The 19,252-nt window shown below is 42.7% G+C and overlaps 1 protein-coding gene across 4 annotated transcripts in view; it reads right to left on the bottom strand.

Annotated features, from left to right (window-relative positions):
- Window positions 1–19,252, bottom strand: part of ankfn1b (ankyrin repeat and fibronectin type III domain containing 1b) — a 247,305-nt gene that overhangs the window by 20,405 nt on the left and 207,648 nt on the right. For all 4 annotated transcript variants that reach the window (XM_088613116.1, XM_088613114.1, XM_088613115.1 and 1 more), the window contains 6 exons: window positions 16,581–16,782; window positions 15,342–15,549; window positions 10,518–10,715; window positions 7,600–7,713; window positions 6,285–6,382; window positions 1,972–2,062 (listed from right to left, as the gene is read on the bottom strand). In XM_088613116.1, the coding sequence (XP_088469242.1) occupies window positions 1,972–2,062; window positions 6,285–6,382; window positions 7,600–7,713; window positions 10,518–10,715; window positions 15,342–15,549; window positions 16,581–16,782 (911 nt within the window). The remainder of the gene's footprint in view (window positions 1–1,971; window positions 2,063–6,284; window positions 6,383–7,599; window positions 7,714–10,517; window positions 10,716–15,341; window positions 15,550–16,580; window positions 16,783–19,252) is intronic.

Genomic DNA, 19,252 nt, shown 5'->3' with positions numbered 1-19,252 from the left:
ATTAAAAAAAACACACTGTGAAGTACTTGATCTCCAAAATCATCTTTGCCATGTGTGGATGGCATGATTGCAATTACTGCAAAGGAGAGGGTAATTACAGTGGCTGAGCACTTTGGCTGCTATGGGATAACTTAACACCCATAGTTAGCTAACCACAACGACCACTTGCTAGGCAAAATACTAGGTTACAGTTACAGTTCCTTACGTCTGGATCGCATTCCTGCGAGGCTCCGTTACTGTTACACTACAGGGCACAGCTGCCGTATTCAGAGGAATCAGCTCTCGAGACGCGATGGGTTAAAAGTTCAGTGTCCGCCTTTTCTTTTGCCTCCCTTCGGCACATTTGGAAAAATGTCTCTCATTCGGTCTCTGCGGTCCTGCTCGTTTTCTGAGGCGACGGTTTGTGCGATCGTTAAACACGTGGGACCTCCCCCCACCCCCCACCCCGCTGGTGCTAAATACAAACATGGTGGCTCCAGTCCTGCCCCACCACGCCACAGAGTTTAACTGAAACCCCCTGCCCCCCGCCGTGAAGCAACCCCAGACTTTTTAAAACAGAGCCATGGAAACGCCGTCTGTAGTGTCGCACCTATTACTGTGTCATTACGCTGTCATACCCCGATTTACCACTGTGCATTTTGCCTTTCTCCCATGCCACATGACCATATATTTACCACAGCTTAAGGGTGGTTTACTCTGCTTTCGCTACGGTGTATCACGGAAAAGTGAAAAGTTAAGGAGATAAAAAAAGAAAAGGTCATGTCATTAAACTTTTAAACAGGGACAACCCAAAGGTGTTAATCATTTAGTCTGTTCTTCGGAGACAGTTGATGAAGAGTGAGATTCCCTGGTGTCCGCAGTGATAGTGTGAAGGCAAACCCAGCAACGCATCAAAGTCACTCTTGTTCTGTCGTGAATAACTGTTCTTATTTCCCAAGAATCTGTTCATGTGCCATCATGTTAACAGTGTTATATCGCAAGATTCCCTTTATTAATATGGGGATTTTAGTGTGCATACTTAAGTCAATTCAAGCTGGGGGATGCAACCACACTATGTAACACTTGACAGCTACTATCCATATGAGCTTATTATGAGCAAGCGAGGGTCAATACCTTCAGAGAATAGTGTACTCAATTTAAATCATGACATTTGTGATTCGTGGCTTCTTTTGAAAGACTATTCCTTCAAAGGTTCACACTCCAAAAAATGATCTTTTCTCTTCCTATGTGGAAGACAGCTGTTCGAGTGAGACGGAGCTGTCATCGGGTTCGTGGTGAAGGAAGGTGGAAAAACACACTGAAAGTGATTAAGGAATGGCAGCTGTCTATCAGCCTTTCGTTTTTTTCTTATAAAAAAAAGGGCGGAGCTGTGGCTCTGTGGCTAAGGATCTGCGGCTGTAGCTGGAAGGTTGCCGGTTCAAATCCCACAGCTGGCAGAGGAGTCCTACTCCGTTGGGCCCCTGAGCAAGGCCCTTAACCCCAACTGCTCCAGGGGAGCTGTATAAATGGCTGACCCTGCGCTCTGACCCCAAGCTTCTCTCTGACAAATCCCTAATGCAAGAAATTGTATAGGGCCAATAAAGTGATCTTATATTATTAGCCATGAGTGCGTTCTTTCTGAAACAGCGTCCCCATGCATTTTCCACTTCTTATTCAAGCTGACACGCAGGGCCTTGCAGAAGTATTCACCCCCTTCCGAAGATGTCCCATTTTGCCGAGTTGGTGTTTTTTTCCCCCAAAATGTAAACTCTCAAACCAAAACCCCTTCATGGGTGAAGGGCAGGATACGTCTGCAATCAGAGCACCCGGGATTTGAATATTCAAAAGAAACAAACATCTGCTTCAAAGCAATCATTTGGAATTCAGCAAAAACGGGGCGCCACTGGTAGGAACACGTTTGCGAGGAGTCGGACAGAGGCCTAACGAAGAGCCGCAGAAAAGCTGAAGGACAGTGAAAGGGAGCAGACTTACTGGAAGGTTCTGCGCAGGAGGGGATGGACCGCTGTGCAGGTCCCCAGCCTTTCATGTTGTAGGCCAACACCTGTACGTAATACTGAGCCCCCTGCAACAACAAGCAGGCAGAGGTTAGGGTTAGGGTTATGACACAAATACACAGCAGCAGCACAGAGGCAGAGCAAGAAAAAACTAACAGCAGCACAAATACAGCATTTTATATATATATAACTAGAATCAGACATTAAACAGATATTTGGGGTTTAATCTAGTTGCGTAGACAGTCTGTCAAACTGCCGCAACAATCTGGGTCAGGTGCTTCGGCTTGAAAATCTGATGGATGGATGTAACAATTTTAGTTCCATTTTTAAATATGATCCCATCTGTTCAAGTCAGAGTCTGTGTTTCCACAATTCTCTTCAAAGGCTTGGCTCCATAAGAAAAATGAACGTGCCTCCATGTTTAAATATTCTTAGTTGCCCAATCTCTCTTTCTTCTGCCCTAAAGGGGCATGGACTGCATTCCTGAGCACAGTACCCAAATTCCCACTGGCAAGGTAAAAACAAGGCCGCATGAAAGTGCCAGGTAAAAAGTGAGACTTCGAGAAAATCCTAAAATGGCAAGCAGGCAAGGAGATAAATATTGCAGGAGACGGACAAAATTAGGGAAATGGGAAAACATAACCCAAAGGAACAAAACAAGAGAAAAATAAAGTGAATGGCAACAGCCTTTGATGCGCACTTCAGCATCAAAACCATTACTTAGGCGTGTGATTGGGAGGGAGCATCAAGAGAAAGGAAGAGCTTTCAATAAAAAAGAAGCACAACAAGACCTTTGCTGACACCTACGGCCTCCTGGGCGACAGTATAACTTAACCCCACCACAAGAAAGACTATCTGGAAGCCGAGCTACTGGAGGCAGCAGGAACACCCAGGAGGATGAGAGGCCTGTCCGTGTAACCAGGGCCGGGCCCACTTTCTCAGCCTGATAAATCAGCGCTCCCGAGCCCTGACCGAGGCCTGACCTTCGTCACATCGGGAGCCCAGGTAGCAGGGGGCCACTCAAGCGTCATTGCTGCTTACAGACGCCAATTAGCCACGGAGCTGGTACGGGGTTTGATCTTCACAGGTAGGGGTGCCGAGGACGGATTTCTCGGGGAATAATTTACAGAGCAGGTTGTGTGCGGGGAGCTGGGAGAGGGGTGTGTGTGTGTGTGTGTGTGTGTGTGTGTGTGGAGGGGGGGAGGCATCGGGCTGGAGCCAGAGTGGCAGGGAGAGTGGTGAGAGGCAGCTGAGAAGAGGAAAGGAATGAGAATAATTGAGCTGGGAATGGCTGTTCATGAATAGAGGAAACTCTCCTCATAAATTCTTCATAGACCCAGACCTCCTTTCGAACAGGACGTCTGAGCTTCTCAATGTCTCTGAATTATATATCACATACTACTCGGTTTTATAGCATATTAGGAACCAGCATGCCCCTTTCTACATTTTACTTCAAGATAAATTGGAAGATCAATTTTTCCAGAAGAATTTTGCACCAACGTCAACATCTCTGCCGCCATTACGCTGAAAGAATCCGATTTTCAGGTGGACAAGAATGTGCGGACCAACAGAAAAACCGAAACCCCAAAAAAACGTCTGGGAGAAAAAAGTATGCAACAAAAACTACTCATTCTAAGATCCTTTGTGTGTTTACTTACAGCTAAAAAGCTTTAATAACTTTTCCTTTTTGCAAAAAAAGAAGTTTGTGGCATAAACATGAATTCTCAGCCAACCGATAATTGGAACAGGAGAAAAAAAACTCCATCTGACTTTGCAGTAGAAAATATTTTCAGATTTCTAGCAATAAAAACTCTTTGAAACAAGTTTATCGTTCCTCTCTTGTAAAGTTGTACAAGTTATTATTTCGTACGTAAGTTTAGACATCCAAAACAGCGGATAAGAACCGTTACCAGATAAGACGTTCACAGAGAAATCAGTTAGGCAGCAGATTGAGAATGGACTGCATCTCCATGCCTCTACTTAAAATTGTTCAGAACTAAGAGAGACAATATTTTTGTTTTGCTCTTTTAACAAATCACCATCTCCACTCAGTAAATGTGAAGGGTGTTGCATAGGGCTCCAGTATTAAAGCCACAGTGCCCTCCCCTAATAAAAAGATCAACTGTATTTCAGCATGCCTTATTCAAATATCAAATTTCCCATCAGCATCTTTCTCCGGTGTTCTGCACAAGGACAGACTCCCACATACGGCTGTGTGTGTACCAACACAGTTTTGGGCTGGGTGATGTTTTCCTCTTGGTGATGCTCATTTTACACTTGCTCACTTGCTCATTTCAAATGCTCGGGTTGTCAGAAAGGAATGTGCAAATTACCGTTTGGGGAGGAGGGGGGGATTCACCAAGATGAACAAAATAGCCGCTCGTCTTTGAAAACATTTTACAGGACAATGGCTCACAAATTTCCTTTGACTGCGTCCTTCTCTCCAGCTGAAACAATCGGTGAGGCAGTGCGAGTCAATCAAAGCTGTGCATGAATATTGATGCTGAATCTAAAATAAATTGTACAAGCTCTTTTTGAATTGCATTTCACGCCTGATGGCAGCCACAACATTGTTTGTGTTACATTTTCTTAACAAAAAACATGACAGTTTAACTTAATTACATCCCTTTAATCTGGTTTTGTTTAAGTCAGTACCAGCGGTAGGCAAGACTGACAGAATCAGTTAGTCAGAAATAGCCAAGATATTCAATCTTTCAAATTTTATTTTTTGCCCTTTAAAGGAATTTTAAATGTCTGTTGCTGCTTCTGCTCGGAGTATTATTTGACATACTATAAAATCCTGTAAGAAAAAAAAACTTCTGAGCTCCAGATTGGATCTGTCAGTAACGTTGGGTAGAATTTCATCAGGTAGACTGAATCTCACCAGTTTGAATCATGCTATACCTCGATTTGGCATTTTTCTACACTTATTTTTTTGTAGTGCAGAAAATACTGCAAAAAAAAAAATCACTCCCTTTTTTAAAGTTAACTGTTTTTATGCTGATATTGATAATGGTCTTTTCAGTCTGACTAGAGGTGTGGGTGTTTCTTCATTTAAAATGATAACCGCCAATGAATCAGATGTGTGATCTCTCACACAAGGGTCAATCACACGTATAAATCTGCCTCAAATCACTTAATTGAAGAACAGGGGGAAAGATGCCTCATTTTAGCTTTTGAAAAAAAGAGTCATCAATATCGTACATTTTCTGGGGAAAAAAAAATCTTGAAGCTTTGGGGCCATGAGATTTAAAATATGAGAGTGCTACCATGTTCTGGGAGTTAACCAAGCTAAAATAAGCAAATTAGCAAAAAAAAAACCCTTCCAGAATGTGTGTGTTTTATTACACATTGTTGCGTAGAGCAAAAATGTAAATGTTGAAAAGCACTGGTAGTGGCACTGCCATTGGTGAGCTGGGACTGAGATAGTAATACTTTTATTTATAAAGTGCCTTTCCAAACCCAAGGACACTGCTATATCATGAATAAAGAAAAATTACATAAAAGTACATGAGGAAAGAAAATAAAACACCAGAACAATACAAGCTTTTACAGATTGACTGTAGACCTTTTGTAAGAAGGTCAGTTTTAAGTTTAGATTTGAAGACAGTGTCCACAAGTGAACCACAAGTCCGTGATTTAGACCTGTGACTACGAGTACAGGACCGGGCCTCAACTTTTAGAGTGCAAAAGAATAAACAGCCTGGGAAGGCATGTTCACTTCGGGAGTAACTTGTTTCTAGAAGAACTCCCAGCTGAACGAATTAACACGGGGCAATATTTCAGTGTTGCCCACCTGCCTTTTCCAAATTCCCGCAAAGTACAGCATAACAGTGGTTACCACCTAACATCCCCCGACTCTCACCCTACACACATCACACACCAACAAGCTCAGACAGCAAACTCTCAGCTGCATCTCTTAAGTAAACACATGCGAAACTGCGAACAGAGTGCTGCTCTGACAGCTCATCTTCCAGTGCACATCAAGGCAAGAAACCAAGGCAGACATTTAACAGAGCCCAATTTGATTTCCTTTAATACTTCCCCAAAAATCAAAACACAGAAATCAGAAGAAATCATTAAGTACAATTTGGAAAGCATAGGGACCGTTGTCACGACGCTTTCGATTAAAAATGTGACTCATTTACGTCTGCTTGCCAAGGTACTGCCTCTCAGGGGAGAGATTTACGCTTTGGTTTTAAGTGACACGATAAAAACCCAAACAGACGTCAATATTTGGGCCCCCCACCCTTCAACACCACCAGAACCACACTGCTAGAGCATACTTACTGACGGCAGCCCTGTGATGGTGTGCTGGAGGGACCGGACATCTTCCAGAACTACCTCTCCCAGCAGAGGAGACATTGAGGGACAGCAGCTCCACTCCACTGCAGAGGACAAAGCACAGGGTCAGTGTCAAACCACAGTTGTGTGAAAAGCGACAGCACTTTTCACACAGCTCTCCAACCCCCTTCCAGTGTTTACTACTACTAATATCCTATAGCACTTTTCTGGCCTCTCCACTCAAAGCACTTGACAGGTAATGGGGACTGCTGAATATGAATAATAAAAATGTAGGTAGTTTTAGAAAAGTTAAAATTAGAAACAGAGTCTTTTATGGGTCAAGGATATAATAGAATCCTTACACGTACAGAACATAGCGCTTTTCTTGGCACTCCACTCAAACCCACCTCCACCACCACCAGTGTGCAGCCCCCACCTGGATGATGCGACGGCAGCCATAGTGCGCCAGTATGCTCCCCACACACCAGCTATCAGTGGGCAGGAGAACAGAGGGATGGAGCCAGTTCATAGACGGGGATTATTAGGAGGCCATGACTGGTAAAGGCCAGGGGGGAATGTGGCCAGGACGCCGGGGTAGTTTTCCTACTCTTTTTGAGAAACGCCCTGGGATTTTTAATGACCAGGGAGATTTGGGACCTCGGTTTTACGTCTCATCCGAAAGGATGGCGCCTTTTTGTTCTTACAGTATAGTGTAACGCTCTTACCTTCAGGTTTTCTTCCACAAAATCAGCTGGCCACCTGCCAGCCAGCCCTTTAGCAAAACCTGCTGTCACTGTAACCTCATACGTCCTCTATCAGTAATGAAAGGAATCTATACCGCCTCCTGCTGGAACCTTTGTCATCTCAGTTCAGTTCACCCCCCCAGTTAAATATATTACTAAAAAAGGACTCAGATCCAACCTTTACCATAAAAAATCTCGAGAAAGGGATTTTTTAATGAGCTTTGTTTCTAAACTTTGGTGCTACTGGATCACATGAATACCCAAACGATCGCTGATCAGTGTGATGTGCTGTACACCCACTGTGGTGTAAAGGAGGGCTTTATGGTTTGGCCTCACTGGGAAGTGATATTTGAGTCTCCATAATAAACCTTTCAAGGCAGGGACAAACATCTATTCAAACTGAGTACTTCTGAAGCTCTTATCCATAATAATCCTCCCAATTCCCCCAAATCAGCCCTGTCTGTCCCTATAAGGAGAAATGACTTCTCTTTCAGATGGCTGTCGCTTCAACCCTAAACTTTCTCCTATTTCCTTTGTGCTGCAGTGGCTCTCTGGCTCCCCCTGTCTTCCACACTCACCCTTGTATTTCGTTACAACAGCAGAGTTGACACTCAGCGGCTCGTGGAAAGTCACCCGCAGGCTGGAGCTGCTGCTGACAGACAGGCGGACATTGCTGGGAGCTTCGGGGGGGCCTGGGGAAGAGAGAAGAGATGGGGCAAGGAGAAAGATGTTAAAATACACAAGGAGGGGAAGGGAGTTTGGAAATTCAGTGGAAGATCAGTCCCCTAAAATCAGTGTGTTCACACTTGATCTGAAGAAATGTAATCATGATTGGTTTTTTAAAATATTTTTCCTAATGCTACCACTATCCATAAAAAAAACAAAACAGCATTCCTAAACCTCCTATTTATTATATTATATTATTCTAGAAATGTTCTCTGTACTCTGCTCTTCATGTAAGAGCCACAGCGGCCAGGCAGCAGGCCAAGTGCAAACTGCATGCAAGACCTGGATCTAGTACTCATCAATTTGGATGTAAAATATAAAAATCAAAAAGCAATCCGAGAGTGTACAAGCAGTACGGTTAATGAATAAATTGTTCCAGTCTCATACGGTATTAAAAAGGATGATGATCCTGGTGAAAATCCAAAACACATTGACGTCTGCTGGAGGTGCCAGGATCCCCCAATTCGCTGGTACGATAAAAAGCTGTGAAGAGGTTAAAACAGAGTCCCGGCTCCTTCACAACCATGACTCCAGCTCTCTGTTGCCTGAACATGGAAATAATTAGCTGCACTGCCTCAACAGAATGCCACCAAGCTCTCTTCGTATTAAAGAGGGAACTTTGGAAGGATCTGAGCACCAACTGCACTTGTTTAAAATTAATCAGAGTACTTGATCTGTCTCAAACGAGCAGCTCTGAGCTCGGCATTGGACTACACAGGCAGGCTGCATTAAAGGCATTTTTTTCTGGGAATGTGTATTAGGAGTCAACAACTAATCAGGAGAAAGCTAAGAGAAATGTGAATTCAGAAATTCTTGTTTTTTAATGTCAGGCTTTTTTATTTGACCGTGTCCCTTAACAATTATACCAGCTTTGCCCCCCCTCCAGTCAGGCTCATCAAACCAAGGGCAAACACAGAAGGTTGATTTTCTGCCACAGGTGTGGATGCACCTAAGGATTATCGAACCATTACACTGGGTGTGGAGTGTTCACCGTATTGTAACTTGCAAAAGCTCTCTAATTTTAAACTCAGCTCAACGCATTTTGCGGCCCAACACATCAATAAATCTATCACAGGCACTGTAAAAGATAGCTCTGTGATTTGGGGCTGGCTGGAAACTACAGATCCAGCATTTTCCAGTGAAGTCTCCATTGTGTGAATATAATCTGTCGAGCCACAGTTAGAGTTGCTTGAATTCTAAGTCCTCTTCCTGTGACAGCATTAGCAAATCCGTTACTCTGTCACTACAGTGACATTTTGGATTCGGGAGGTCGTGTCCAAAAGCTTAGGAACCCAGCTTTCTGGCACTGCCAGTCCATACACACAGTTCAAAGAGACAAATATGTATCCAGAATGCAAAGGTTCAGTGCTCCAAAACGTATTAGATCCGCGGGTGAGCCTAAGAGTCTGTCACTCCACAAATACCAAGCTGCATGAACATAGATCAAACTGTTCAGGAGCTACACATCAATAAATGAAAATAGTGGCAAAACAGGTACTGGGTGCAAGAGTTAATATCGGGTTAACCTGAAAAGAGAATGTTCCGATCAGAGTAAAAGAATTCTAGTAATACAAAAATGTGAAGAATTGAAGGTTATGAAAGGTGTTGGCTTCACATCCCTGGTTGGACACTGCTATTGTACCTCCAAGCAAGGTACTTCACTGAGCTTGTTTCTCAGTGTAAGCTGAAATGGAGTAAAAGTGTTGACATGCCTGCTTTGCAAAATCATTTTCTCAGGCACAATCTATCATCCAATTATATTTCACTTCTGACTAGAAATAATGGACATGTTGCCAGTGCGAATTTGTGTTACTGAACAAATGCAGAAATAATGGAGAAAATGCTCAAAAATAACCATCATGCAAATACAAACAGTAGCAAAAATAGACTAAGATAGTTCAGTTGTTTGGTTACATCCTAATGAATGCTATAAGGGGGAGAATATATTGGAGGTTGTTTGACATACTTGCATACATGAGGGAATGCCAGCCTGACTGTATGGATGAGGGTGACTGACACTCCCTCGATTTCACAAAGAATGAGCCAGGGAGCTGCTGCAAGGATCTAGATGGGGTGGTGGGAAAGTCGCCAGAGAAATACGCAAAGGAAAGTTCAGAAGCCGACATGCAAAAAGACATGCGAAAACAAATTCCTAATGCAAGAAATTTAATATGGCTAATAAAGTGATCTCTCTCTCTGTAAATACATGTAGGACAGCAGAGTGAGATAAAGATCTAGCATCCTTAGAACAGCAAACTTCTGTTGTAAACTCCATAAATCTCATTTTGCTGTAGCATGTTTTATAGAGCCAAACCCTTCCTGAAATTAAGGTTGCTTCACTCAAGTAGACTATATAAAAGCATCTTAAGAGAAACTTGATCTTCTACTTGTTTTTGAGTTATGACGTATAGCTGTCACATGTGTTTCTTCAGATTGGTTTCCTCTAGCTTAATCCTGAGTTGCACCTCCCTGTGTGAAGTGATCATTTGACAGCTTTGGTACACTGGGTACCAAACAAAGAGGAGCACATATATTACAGTGGAGCTTACCTGACTGAACCTCCCCTCGTTTTCAGGAATGAGCTAGGGAGCTGCTGTGAGGGTGAAGATGGGGTGGAAGGAATGTGAGAGAGATACACAAAGGGATGCCAGGGATGGAAGATGTACACGTAAGAGAGCTGGAGTGGATGGGTTGGGGATTTAACCTTCCTCCCAGACTTATAAGCTCCAGTGAGAAGGAATCAGGAAGATGGACAGGGAAGGAGACTCACGTGCGTGCTCAAACCCCGTCTTCATGCGCTTGAAGAGCCGATGGCGCCACTCCCAAGCCTTCAGCTGCCTCTCCCTCTCTGAGGCGTCCCGCTCTCCTGGGCCCTCATTGACCACCTGGGCCGTCAGGTCGTTAACGCGCTGCTCTGCCTCCCGAACCAGCGTGGTCAGGTGCACGGCCCGTCCCTCCAGACTCACAACTGCACAACACCGCCACACAATGAACACAATGAACACCAACAACTTCATGCTTTAGATACACATGTTCTGCCACATTAGAAACCCAGTCAGCACAATGGCCAGGTGGAATCATCCCTTCTGCTCCCTTTCATCTGGTCCTCAACAATATGAGGATGAACAATTCTCAGACTAAATGGGAAAAGAGCTGAAAAATTGTGTTTCTTTCCAGTTATTTTCGTGGAATTGATGTCCTTTTCTCCCTTGCTTTCCCACTTGTTCATTTCATAGTATCCTACACAATGTTTGCTGCCATTATCTCAGTCAAAGCCTCTTTAATTCATCAGATTCTAAAGACCTGTGGAGAAGAGGTAAAACTGTCTAATTAATGCTTAATTGGACCACTTTAGTCTCTTCCATTAACTTATAGGAGTATTTAAAGAGACCAGGAACAAAAGAGGGACTAGGATTAGGGAGTTTTGTCAATTCAACTGAGGATTCCCTTACTGTAAATTGTGAGCAGGTAAGGTCCACTACTTACTTTACAAAGCACAACTGTGCAGTAAACCTCATCTTCTTTGTGTCTGGCCTGGATGGGTATGTGCTGTGCATCAGCAACTTTGTGGTTGCTCTCCAATTGGAGAACTAACATTTAGCTTGCTTGGCTACAAACTGTGCAGCGAAATTCTGCATTTGGTCCAACAAAAAAATTGGCCTTACATTTTAGGCCTTAAATGATCTAAAACCCCTCTTTATAAGCAATTAAAATAAATTCATCTGCCTGTTTTTTTTTTCTTGCTTGGTTTCTTTTCAGACTACACTGGTTGGTCAAACAAAGGTTCAAAACGTTTTGCACGTGCAGACGCAACTCTATTGTAACTAATGCTTTAATTTTTTCATTTTGTTTAAATTTTTCTCTCATGAAGCATAGTAGCTCACCGAATTTGTGAAAAGGATTGTCACCTCAATCGCCTGTTTGAAGTCTTATCAAAATTTGCCTTGTCCCATAGTCAGTAAGCTATAAAATATCTTAAGCAAAAATATGTGCTTCAGTTTAACCTATATTTCTGTGTGAGAAAGTGTTGATAAGTGGTGATACAATGTTCTCTTTTAAAATAGACTAAATTTTCTATAGATCATCTTCATGACTCGTAGAGCTGTGGGTGTTTGGAACAAAGTAGCTAAACATGATTCTGAGGTTTAATCGAACTCCCTCAGGAAACAATTGAAGTAATTCTTGTAAGTGGAAGTTACTAACAACCAAAGAAGTAAGGCTGTCTGAAGGCATCCTGTCATTTTTTATCTCTTTTTGACTGAATCATTCATTGAACGTTTTTAATGTCCTCACATAACAATGGTTATAATTTGGAACATGAATAAAAGCAGTTATCAGTACATCTCCCTCTGTTACATAACACTGACAAAAACAAACAGCTACATAAAATTAGTAATAAAAGCAAACACACTGGCAAAAAGGACAGGTCTTTTTCTACATATTCAGTAAAACAGTATTCAACTTTTTCAAACTACCTCTGAAAAAAAAATACTAATAATTGAATAAACATGCTTGAATATACTCTTTATTTTGTTCTCTGCTAATATCTTTGAATTGTAAATGAGTGAGGACATATTTTTTTTACATTCTCAAAGTATAACTGTTGTGCTAAATTGGGCCTGACTGGAACAGCCAGCAGAGAAGATTGGTCCATTTTGAAAAAACAAAACTAGGCGACAGAGTGGGTTAGAATTACAGGCTTTAATAATCGCTGTAAAACCGTACTGTACAAAATTAAAAAATGGTGCAACTGTCCCTAGCGAGCTGCTTTTCATTAAGGCTGCTGGTTGTAAAACTTCCCCCACTCCTCAAATGTTTCTTTGGTGCTGTTTCATATCTGTCACCCTGCCAGCCTGGACCTTCAAAGTGCAACACTCAAAAACGACTTTTGAAGAAAGAAAAATCAAGACACAAAGATGTGCTGGTCCGGTGGAATTCAGAAAATGCTGGGAATTTCAAAAGAGCGAGCAGCAGAAAACTGCTTACAGGAGTAGGAAAACTGAGACTGTTAGCAGAAATACAGGCTGTGCGATTCATAGATGTTTGGGGCATCCAGACAGTCGTGAACACAATCAAACTAGCTAATAAAAAACTTTACTTTGGTAACTATTCCTTTAACCCTGCATTTCCCATGCTTCGATCTTGTCATCTGTTTGGTGGTTTAATGCTGTCCTGCGGGTGATTTTCGCCTGAGCAGAAGTCTTCTCCAGTGTCTAGCCTAGTGCCTGACAGCTGAGAGGACAATGAGGATGTACAGAATTCACAGCCAAGTGGTACAGGCATTCCAAAGCAGGTCTTGTCAAGTGTGGCCCTTGAGAACCAGCGGTACAAATATTTTACAACTCTTGAAATCACGGCCAGCACACGCTCTCGGGAGCAGGGATACATTAATTCCTTTAAGGCTTAACTGGTCCAGTTTTACATGACGTTTAAAGAGAGATACAGTATTAATATGATATATTTAAAGAGACAAAATGAATGTGCTGTAGAGCTGCCTTGAAAAACTGGACCTGGGGAACTCCAAGCTTTTTTATTTTCATTCCAAAACTGTTTTTAAGATGGAGTGTACAGCCGATACAGATACTGTACATTATCAAGGTATGTTTTGAATATTTAAACATATATATAATTTTTTTTAATTGTGTCATTCAACCTGGTTAAACATGCAACTCAGGGTCAAAGAATGATTACTGTTAGGGAGGATGGTTTTTGGAAATGCTCAGTTTTTCTTATAAAGGACTTGAGAATACATGTCCCAGGCTGAGGTAAGACTACAACTTTGTCTATTAACAGCTGAGGGGAAATGTTAAATTGGTACAGGTAAACCAGTAACCAGCTGGTTTAACTCTTCAAGAGATGAGTTGGAATGGAAGTAAAACAATGCACTTATAGCTCCTATTTGGCTTATTACTATCATCATCCACCAGATACATTTCGGTCTTACACTGATGGGCTAAAAGATGAAGGAGAGGACATTATTCAAGTATTCCCAACGACTTTAACAAAGTCAAAGGGTCAAAGGGTTTTTTCCGAATAAAAAAAAACACAAACCAGAGGAGGTAAGTGGAAATTAAGGCAAGGAGCATTTAAAACTAAGAGCATGGGGTTATGGAACAAGCTACCCAGCATTGTTGTCAAAACGGATTTGGATTTGGATTGATCAAATCAATGTGTTAGGAGCAGTGAAATAACATAGATGTGGTTTTGTAAGCTTTCAACGTCAGCATCTGTTATATGAGCAATTAGCACTGTGGTTCATATCGTCCTAAACCTAACAAGGTGAGTGAGAATAACCCCTTCATACAATTGCAATGCTTCAAAACGCATTCAAAACATACTATTCTTTACAATAACCTTCCTTTGTTTAAGGATCAACCATGTTTAAACCAGGGGTCGAATTTGTTCAAATGTGACCCCCCGATCTCCTCCAACAGGAGAGATGATGATTGGGAGGTTCAGTGTCTGCCGTGCTCCTCATCTTAAAACGAGCGTTCATTGAAGTCTAGAATGCTGATTCAGAGGCCTCTTTTAAGGCCAGACGGGAAGCCGGCCTCTTTGATCTCAATTCTCTTCAGATGGGGTTTGATTTGAAGACTTATAAAAATGGCTCAGTTTGTACTGGTTTACTTTGCAGGGAGTGACTGTTAAAAAGACGTCTTGTTTCACCACAGAATTAATCAACAAGAAACTTTAGCAAACACCCTTTCTCATCTACGTGTATCTTGTTTCATTTACCCTCCTAATTTCTTTGGAGGGGGGGGGGGGGCATCTGTAAAAAACAGCCTGTTTATTAACAGACAATCTACAAATGCCTAGGTATTTGCTTTTGTGAATGTGCCCTTACTGGCATAAAGCACTGGCAACATTCAGAACAGTGAGGCAGTTTATGGATTAACGCCAACGTGATGTTTAACTTGACACCGTTAAACTCATTTCCTCCCTGTAGAACTAAGTTTTTATATAGAGAAAATAGCTCGTAACAACCTTTATGAATGACCCGCATTGCTACCCAGACCACTTTTCATATTTCCCTTGACATGTTCCATTTCTCCAAACACGCTAGATAAACGTCTGCTTAAGGCTGTCACTTCCTCCAAGTTGTCACTCAGCAATAAAAGGGCGCAAAATGCTGACAAAATCATTCTCGCTTCCAGCAGGAGCATGACTGACTGTAATTGAAATGAATTACCAGTCATTATCAATAACAGCACATGTAGCTAGTTATTGCACTAAAAGCCGTGTTTTGAAAAGCCTCGTAAGTAAACGGTAAGGAAAACTGACTAAAAAGTTATTTTGCTTGTACACTGCGGTTAGATTTGACGATATGATCCTCTGTTTGAATATACACTACTTCTGTTTGCATTTCTCTTTGTTAAAACAATAATGAGGACATTTACAGTGACCCGTTTTACCATGTTTTTGAAAATATGTCTGGTTGTTGACCCAGCTGGCATTGGGGAACATTTTCACACATTAGTGAACGGGAGCATTGTGTATTCCACTAGGCTTGGGGCCTACACTTGCTTTTTGTGCTAAAGCGGCCTGATCGAACAGGGTGTGCTGTTGTGGGTATGTGGTTGCCGTGGCGACTCACAGTGCGGGCTCTCCTTGGCGCCGGCGTGCAGCAGGAGCTTGGCCATTGGCACGTTGTTGGTCATGATGGCAATGTCCAGCGGCAGGAGGCCCTCACTGTTGGGTGTGTTGAGATCCAGCTCCTCCAGGCTGTACTGGGCCAACAGTAGCTGCACCAGGTCAATCTCCTGGTGCTCCACGGCTTCAAACAGGGCTTCATTACTCTGGAACTGAGAAGGAGACAGAGAAGAGACACATTTCTGCCCTGTGCTCAAGGACCTAGAGATTTTGAATTATACAGTGCAGCACTTAGATGATAACTGCTCGCAATGCACTATACGATAACGAAAATTACCACATCAATGTCATCTGTCATTGAAAAATGTGTTACATTAGTTGGAGGCTTCATTACTATACAGTAACATCTGACTTCCTCTACTACCAATCGCATTCATGGAAAACAAGAGTTCATGTCAGTAATCATGTCCATCATCATCGGTTTCAGGTTGCATGATCTGCACATTCTAGTATGTGCTTGTCGACCAATTTTGAGCAAATGTGTCCAGAGGATGTAACAATGAGAAAAATGTTCATTATTTTACTTTTACTTTCATTTTTTTTTCTCTTTCATCAGGACAAGGTTCGCGGTGCGCAAGGTTCCTTCAGCTTGCAAAAGCTGAGATGGATCATACTGCTATGTTCTTATTCTTATCCTCTCAGTATACTGGTGTGGCTTGTAGAGCATGTTCTCAGACAGCACCCAAAGGCCACCATCAAACAGCACCTCCTGCATCAATGATTTACACTAACACCAAAAAGATTCAGTGCTAATGGGCGTCCTAGGGAGTTATATCTCTGTAATAGGCTCACTGTATGAGCCATGTTACAGTGGCAATAGTGAGAGATGACAAATCCATTAAGAATCTGATTAAATGTCTAAGGGAAGAGATAATGCATGGAAAGTTGAGACTTAAAAGTTGACAGTGTTAAGAAGCTTATATTTGATCACTTAAATGTCAGCTGCAGACTTACTGAGACTTATATGCAAAACGGAATGGCCTCCTCTCACTTCAAGACTTCTAACTCTGATGCCAAAGTCTTACAAAGAGGCAAAAACCAAGACTAAAACTGCAACAGAACCAGGACCTACACTATCCAATTGATTGCCTATGAGATTGTTCTCTTGGAATTTTCTTGTCACTCCAGGATCTTCAGTGCTCGACCCAGAAGGGGCTGGGGTCAGTGCGGTTGGCTCGCTCACCATGCAGGTCTTCCGGACGCGGTCCCTGTCTCCGCGACCCGACATGACGTTGTCGTCCAGACCGGGGTGCCCTACCCGGAACTTTCCGGACAGGTTGCGGTAGAGGCGGCGGGCGGCACTGGGTGAGGAGGGACCAGCAGCCTTCCTGGATGGGGCCAGCGGGAGCTCCCGAATCTGCTGAGTCATCTTCGGTGAGTCACACCTAATAGAGAACAAGGAGAGGCCATCCGTTCAGTCATTCTAATCGAACCCAGCACTATTAACCACTTCCTAAACTGGTGGTGGGCCACCTTTGTCCTTCTTGCACACAAATGACACCCCTTGAATTTTTAAGATTTTTAAGATTAGCCTGACTGGTCAAAACATTAGGAATCCCCCCTGAAGGATGTGCTAGCTGTCTGGAGGCAATGGGAATGTGCTGAAGCAGGTGTTCGGCACGGTTGAGGAATATTTACAGACCTTTCTTCCTTTATCTTAAAAAAAAATTGGGGCAGAGCAGTGGCACTGTGGCTAAGTATCTGCGCTTGTGGCTAGAAGGTTTGCCGGTTCAAATCCCGTGGCCGGCAGAGGAATCCTACTCCATTGGGCCCCTGAGCAAGGCCCTTAACCCCATCTGCTCCAGGGGTGCCATATAAATGGCTGACCCTGCGGTCTGACCCCAAGCTTCTCTTTCCCCATCTGTATGCCTGTGTGTCTCATGGAGAGCAAATTGGGGTATGCGAAAAGACAAATTCCTAATGCAAGAAATTGTATGTGGCTAATAAAGTGATCTTATCTTATTTTATCTTTGAAGTTATAGAAGCTTGCTTATGGGACTGAGCTGCGTGTTTCACTGTCGACCTGTTTTCGAGGAGACTGAGCTCACGGGGATTGTTCTGGCCACAAGACGGTAATGAAATCCCATTCCATGCTCTTAATGCTCTTAAATATTTCATTCTTTTAATTGAGGATTCCTAACATTTTGGCCTACGAGTGCATATCGAAATGTGTTTTACTGACACTTAGGTACTCAGCTTCCTGTTATAGGCATTGTGGGTGTTCAATAGCCATCACAATAGGTGAGGGCAACACATATCACTCTCAACTTAGCCTAGCTTGTTTCTTGAGCAGAAGGGAGCATTTACATAAGCTAGCTGAACGGCTCTTCATGTTGTTACCTTGATCACTTCTTCATTGCAGAGGATGGCCAGAGCACTGCTATTAGCGTTTATATCCCCGTTTCTCAAAAACTTATGAATCGACATTGGCTGTGCTTTTATGGAACTATGACTTCACAATTAGGATTCTAGAAAACACTTCCCATCTATTTACTTGGTAAAAAAATACCAAACCAAAATGTAGGAGTCTAGTAGAGCACACTGGGGAATTTTTTGCTTTGTGCCAAAAGATCAATGTCTGAATTTCTCCCTGCTGGCACTCGAATCCTCTTAACACTGCGAGAAAAAAAACAAACTGTGGAGATATTATGAAATCGCAAAAATATGGTCTAGACAGAGGTTTCTTCATAAAACTTTTCCATACAAGTTATTATACAAGTTTAACACGCGTAGCAACTACCCTATCTCCCATCGCATTTAGACCCAGACTCCTTCAGTACAAGACATTTATACCTGTTAAAAACAGAAGCTTTGTTTAAGCATTTCGGATTCAAAAAAATATTCCATACAGTAGAAAGGCGTATGTTGCAGCACGATGAAGACGAGACGCTTCACAAGACATCTGGAAAAAGGTGAGGTATAATTTGCTATTTGTTTCGCGACTTGGTTGCCATTAGAAACCTAAGCAAGGTTGCAAACAAAAGAGGGCCCAGTCAAATCGCTCTGGCTGAAACCTCCAAGACAAAAATGGAACACCATAAGCACAAGGGATCTGGTGGTTTACGGCAGCAGAGTTTGTCTGGGTAGGTCCGTGGTAAAACACAAGTTTCATTTGATTTCCCTTCAAGTTGGAGTCATTTTAAAATGCCATTAAAAGGCCAAAGCCTCTTCCGGACCTTCACTTATTATAGTTTGGAATACATGGAGTTATCCATATCAAATGCTTAACACCCATTGGATTTGTAGTCGAACCTGAGGTTATCCTGTCGCTTACCTAAATGGCTTTCTCTTGCTACCGCCTGCCTTCTATAGCTTCCTTCTCTGTGACCCCAGAGAGTTACTCAATTGCTGTCTTAGCATCTCAAGAATGCTAATAAGCCTCTGTCTCTGCTACAGGAAAAATGCTGTTGACTCTGTATTCTTGGAAACCCTGTGTTGGACATGGAGCCAGCGTCTACCACCCACGTCAGCAAAGTTGCTGATGTAAATGTCATTGTGACATGTGTCAGCAGGGACAATGAAACCCAGCTCCACCACCCGCAACAAGGAATTCTTCGCTTTTCGTGGTTTACATGCCTCAACACAGGGGACAGGACTTTTCAGCTTAAACCTATTAGCGACATTCTTCTCTGCAGGCAAAATGGAAATTTCCTCTACAGCCCCACAGAATTCCGCAGTCAAGTAAAAGCATGCGTTTCACAAGGGACGTGGAAACTATGTAGAAGTACATTTGAAAACCAAGAACAGGAGGCAAGTCTTTACTTTAAGAGTTGTAGGAGTGTAGAACAAGCTACCATGTCACTGAATCTGAAAGAATGAACCCTGGCTATTCCAAGAAACAGCTGGATGAGATCT

Source organism: Lepisosteus platostomus, chromosome 19, assembly GCF_059453375.1.
Source record: "Lepisosteus platostomus isolate fLepPlt1 chromosome 19, fLepPlt1.hap1, whole genome shotgun sequence".
Classification (NCBI taxonomy): Eukaryota; Metazoa; Chordata; class Actinopteri; order Semionotiformes; family Lepisosteidae; genus Lepisosteus; species Lepisosteus platostomus.
This window is presented reverse-complemented; position numbering and strand designations above follow the sequence as displayed.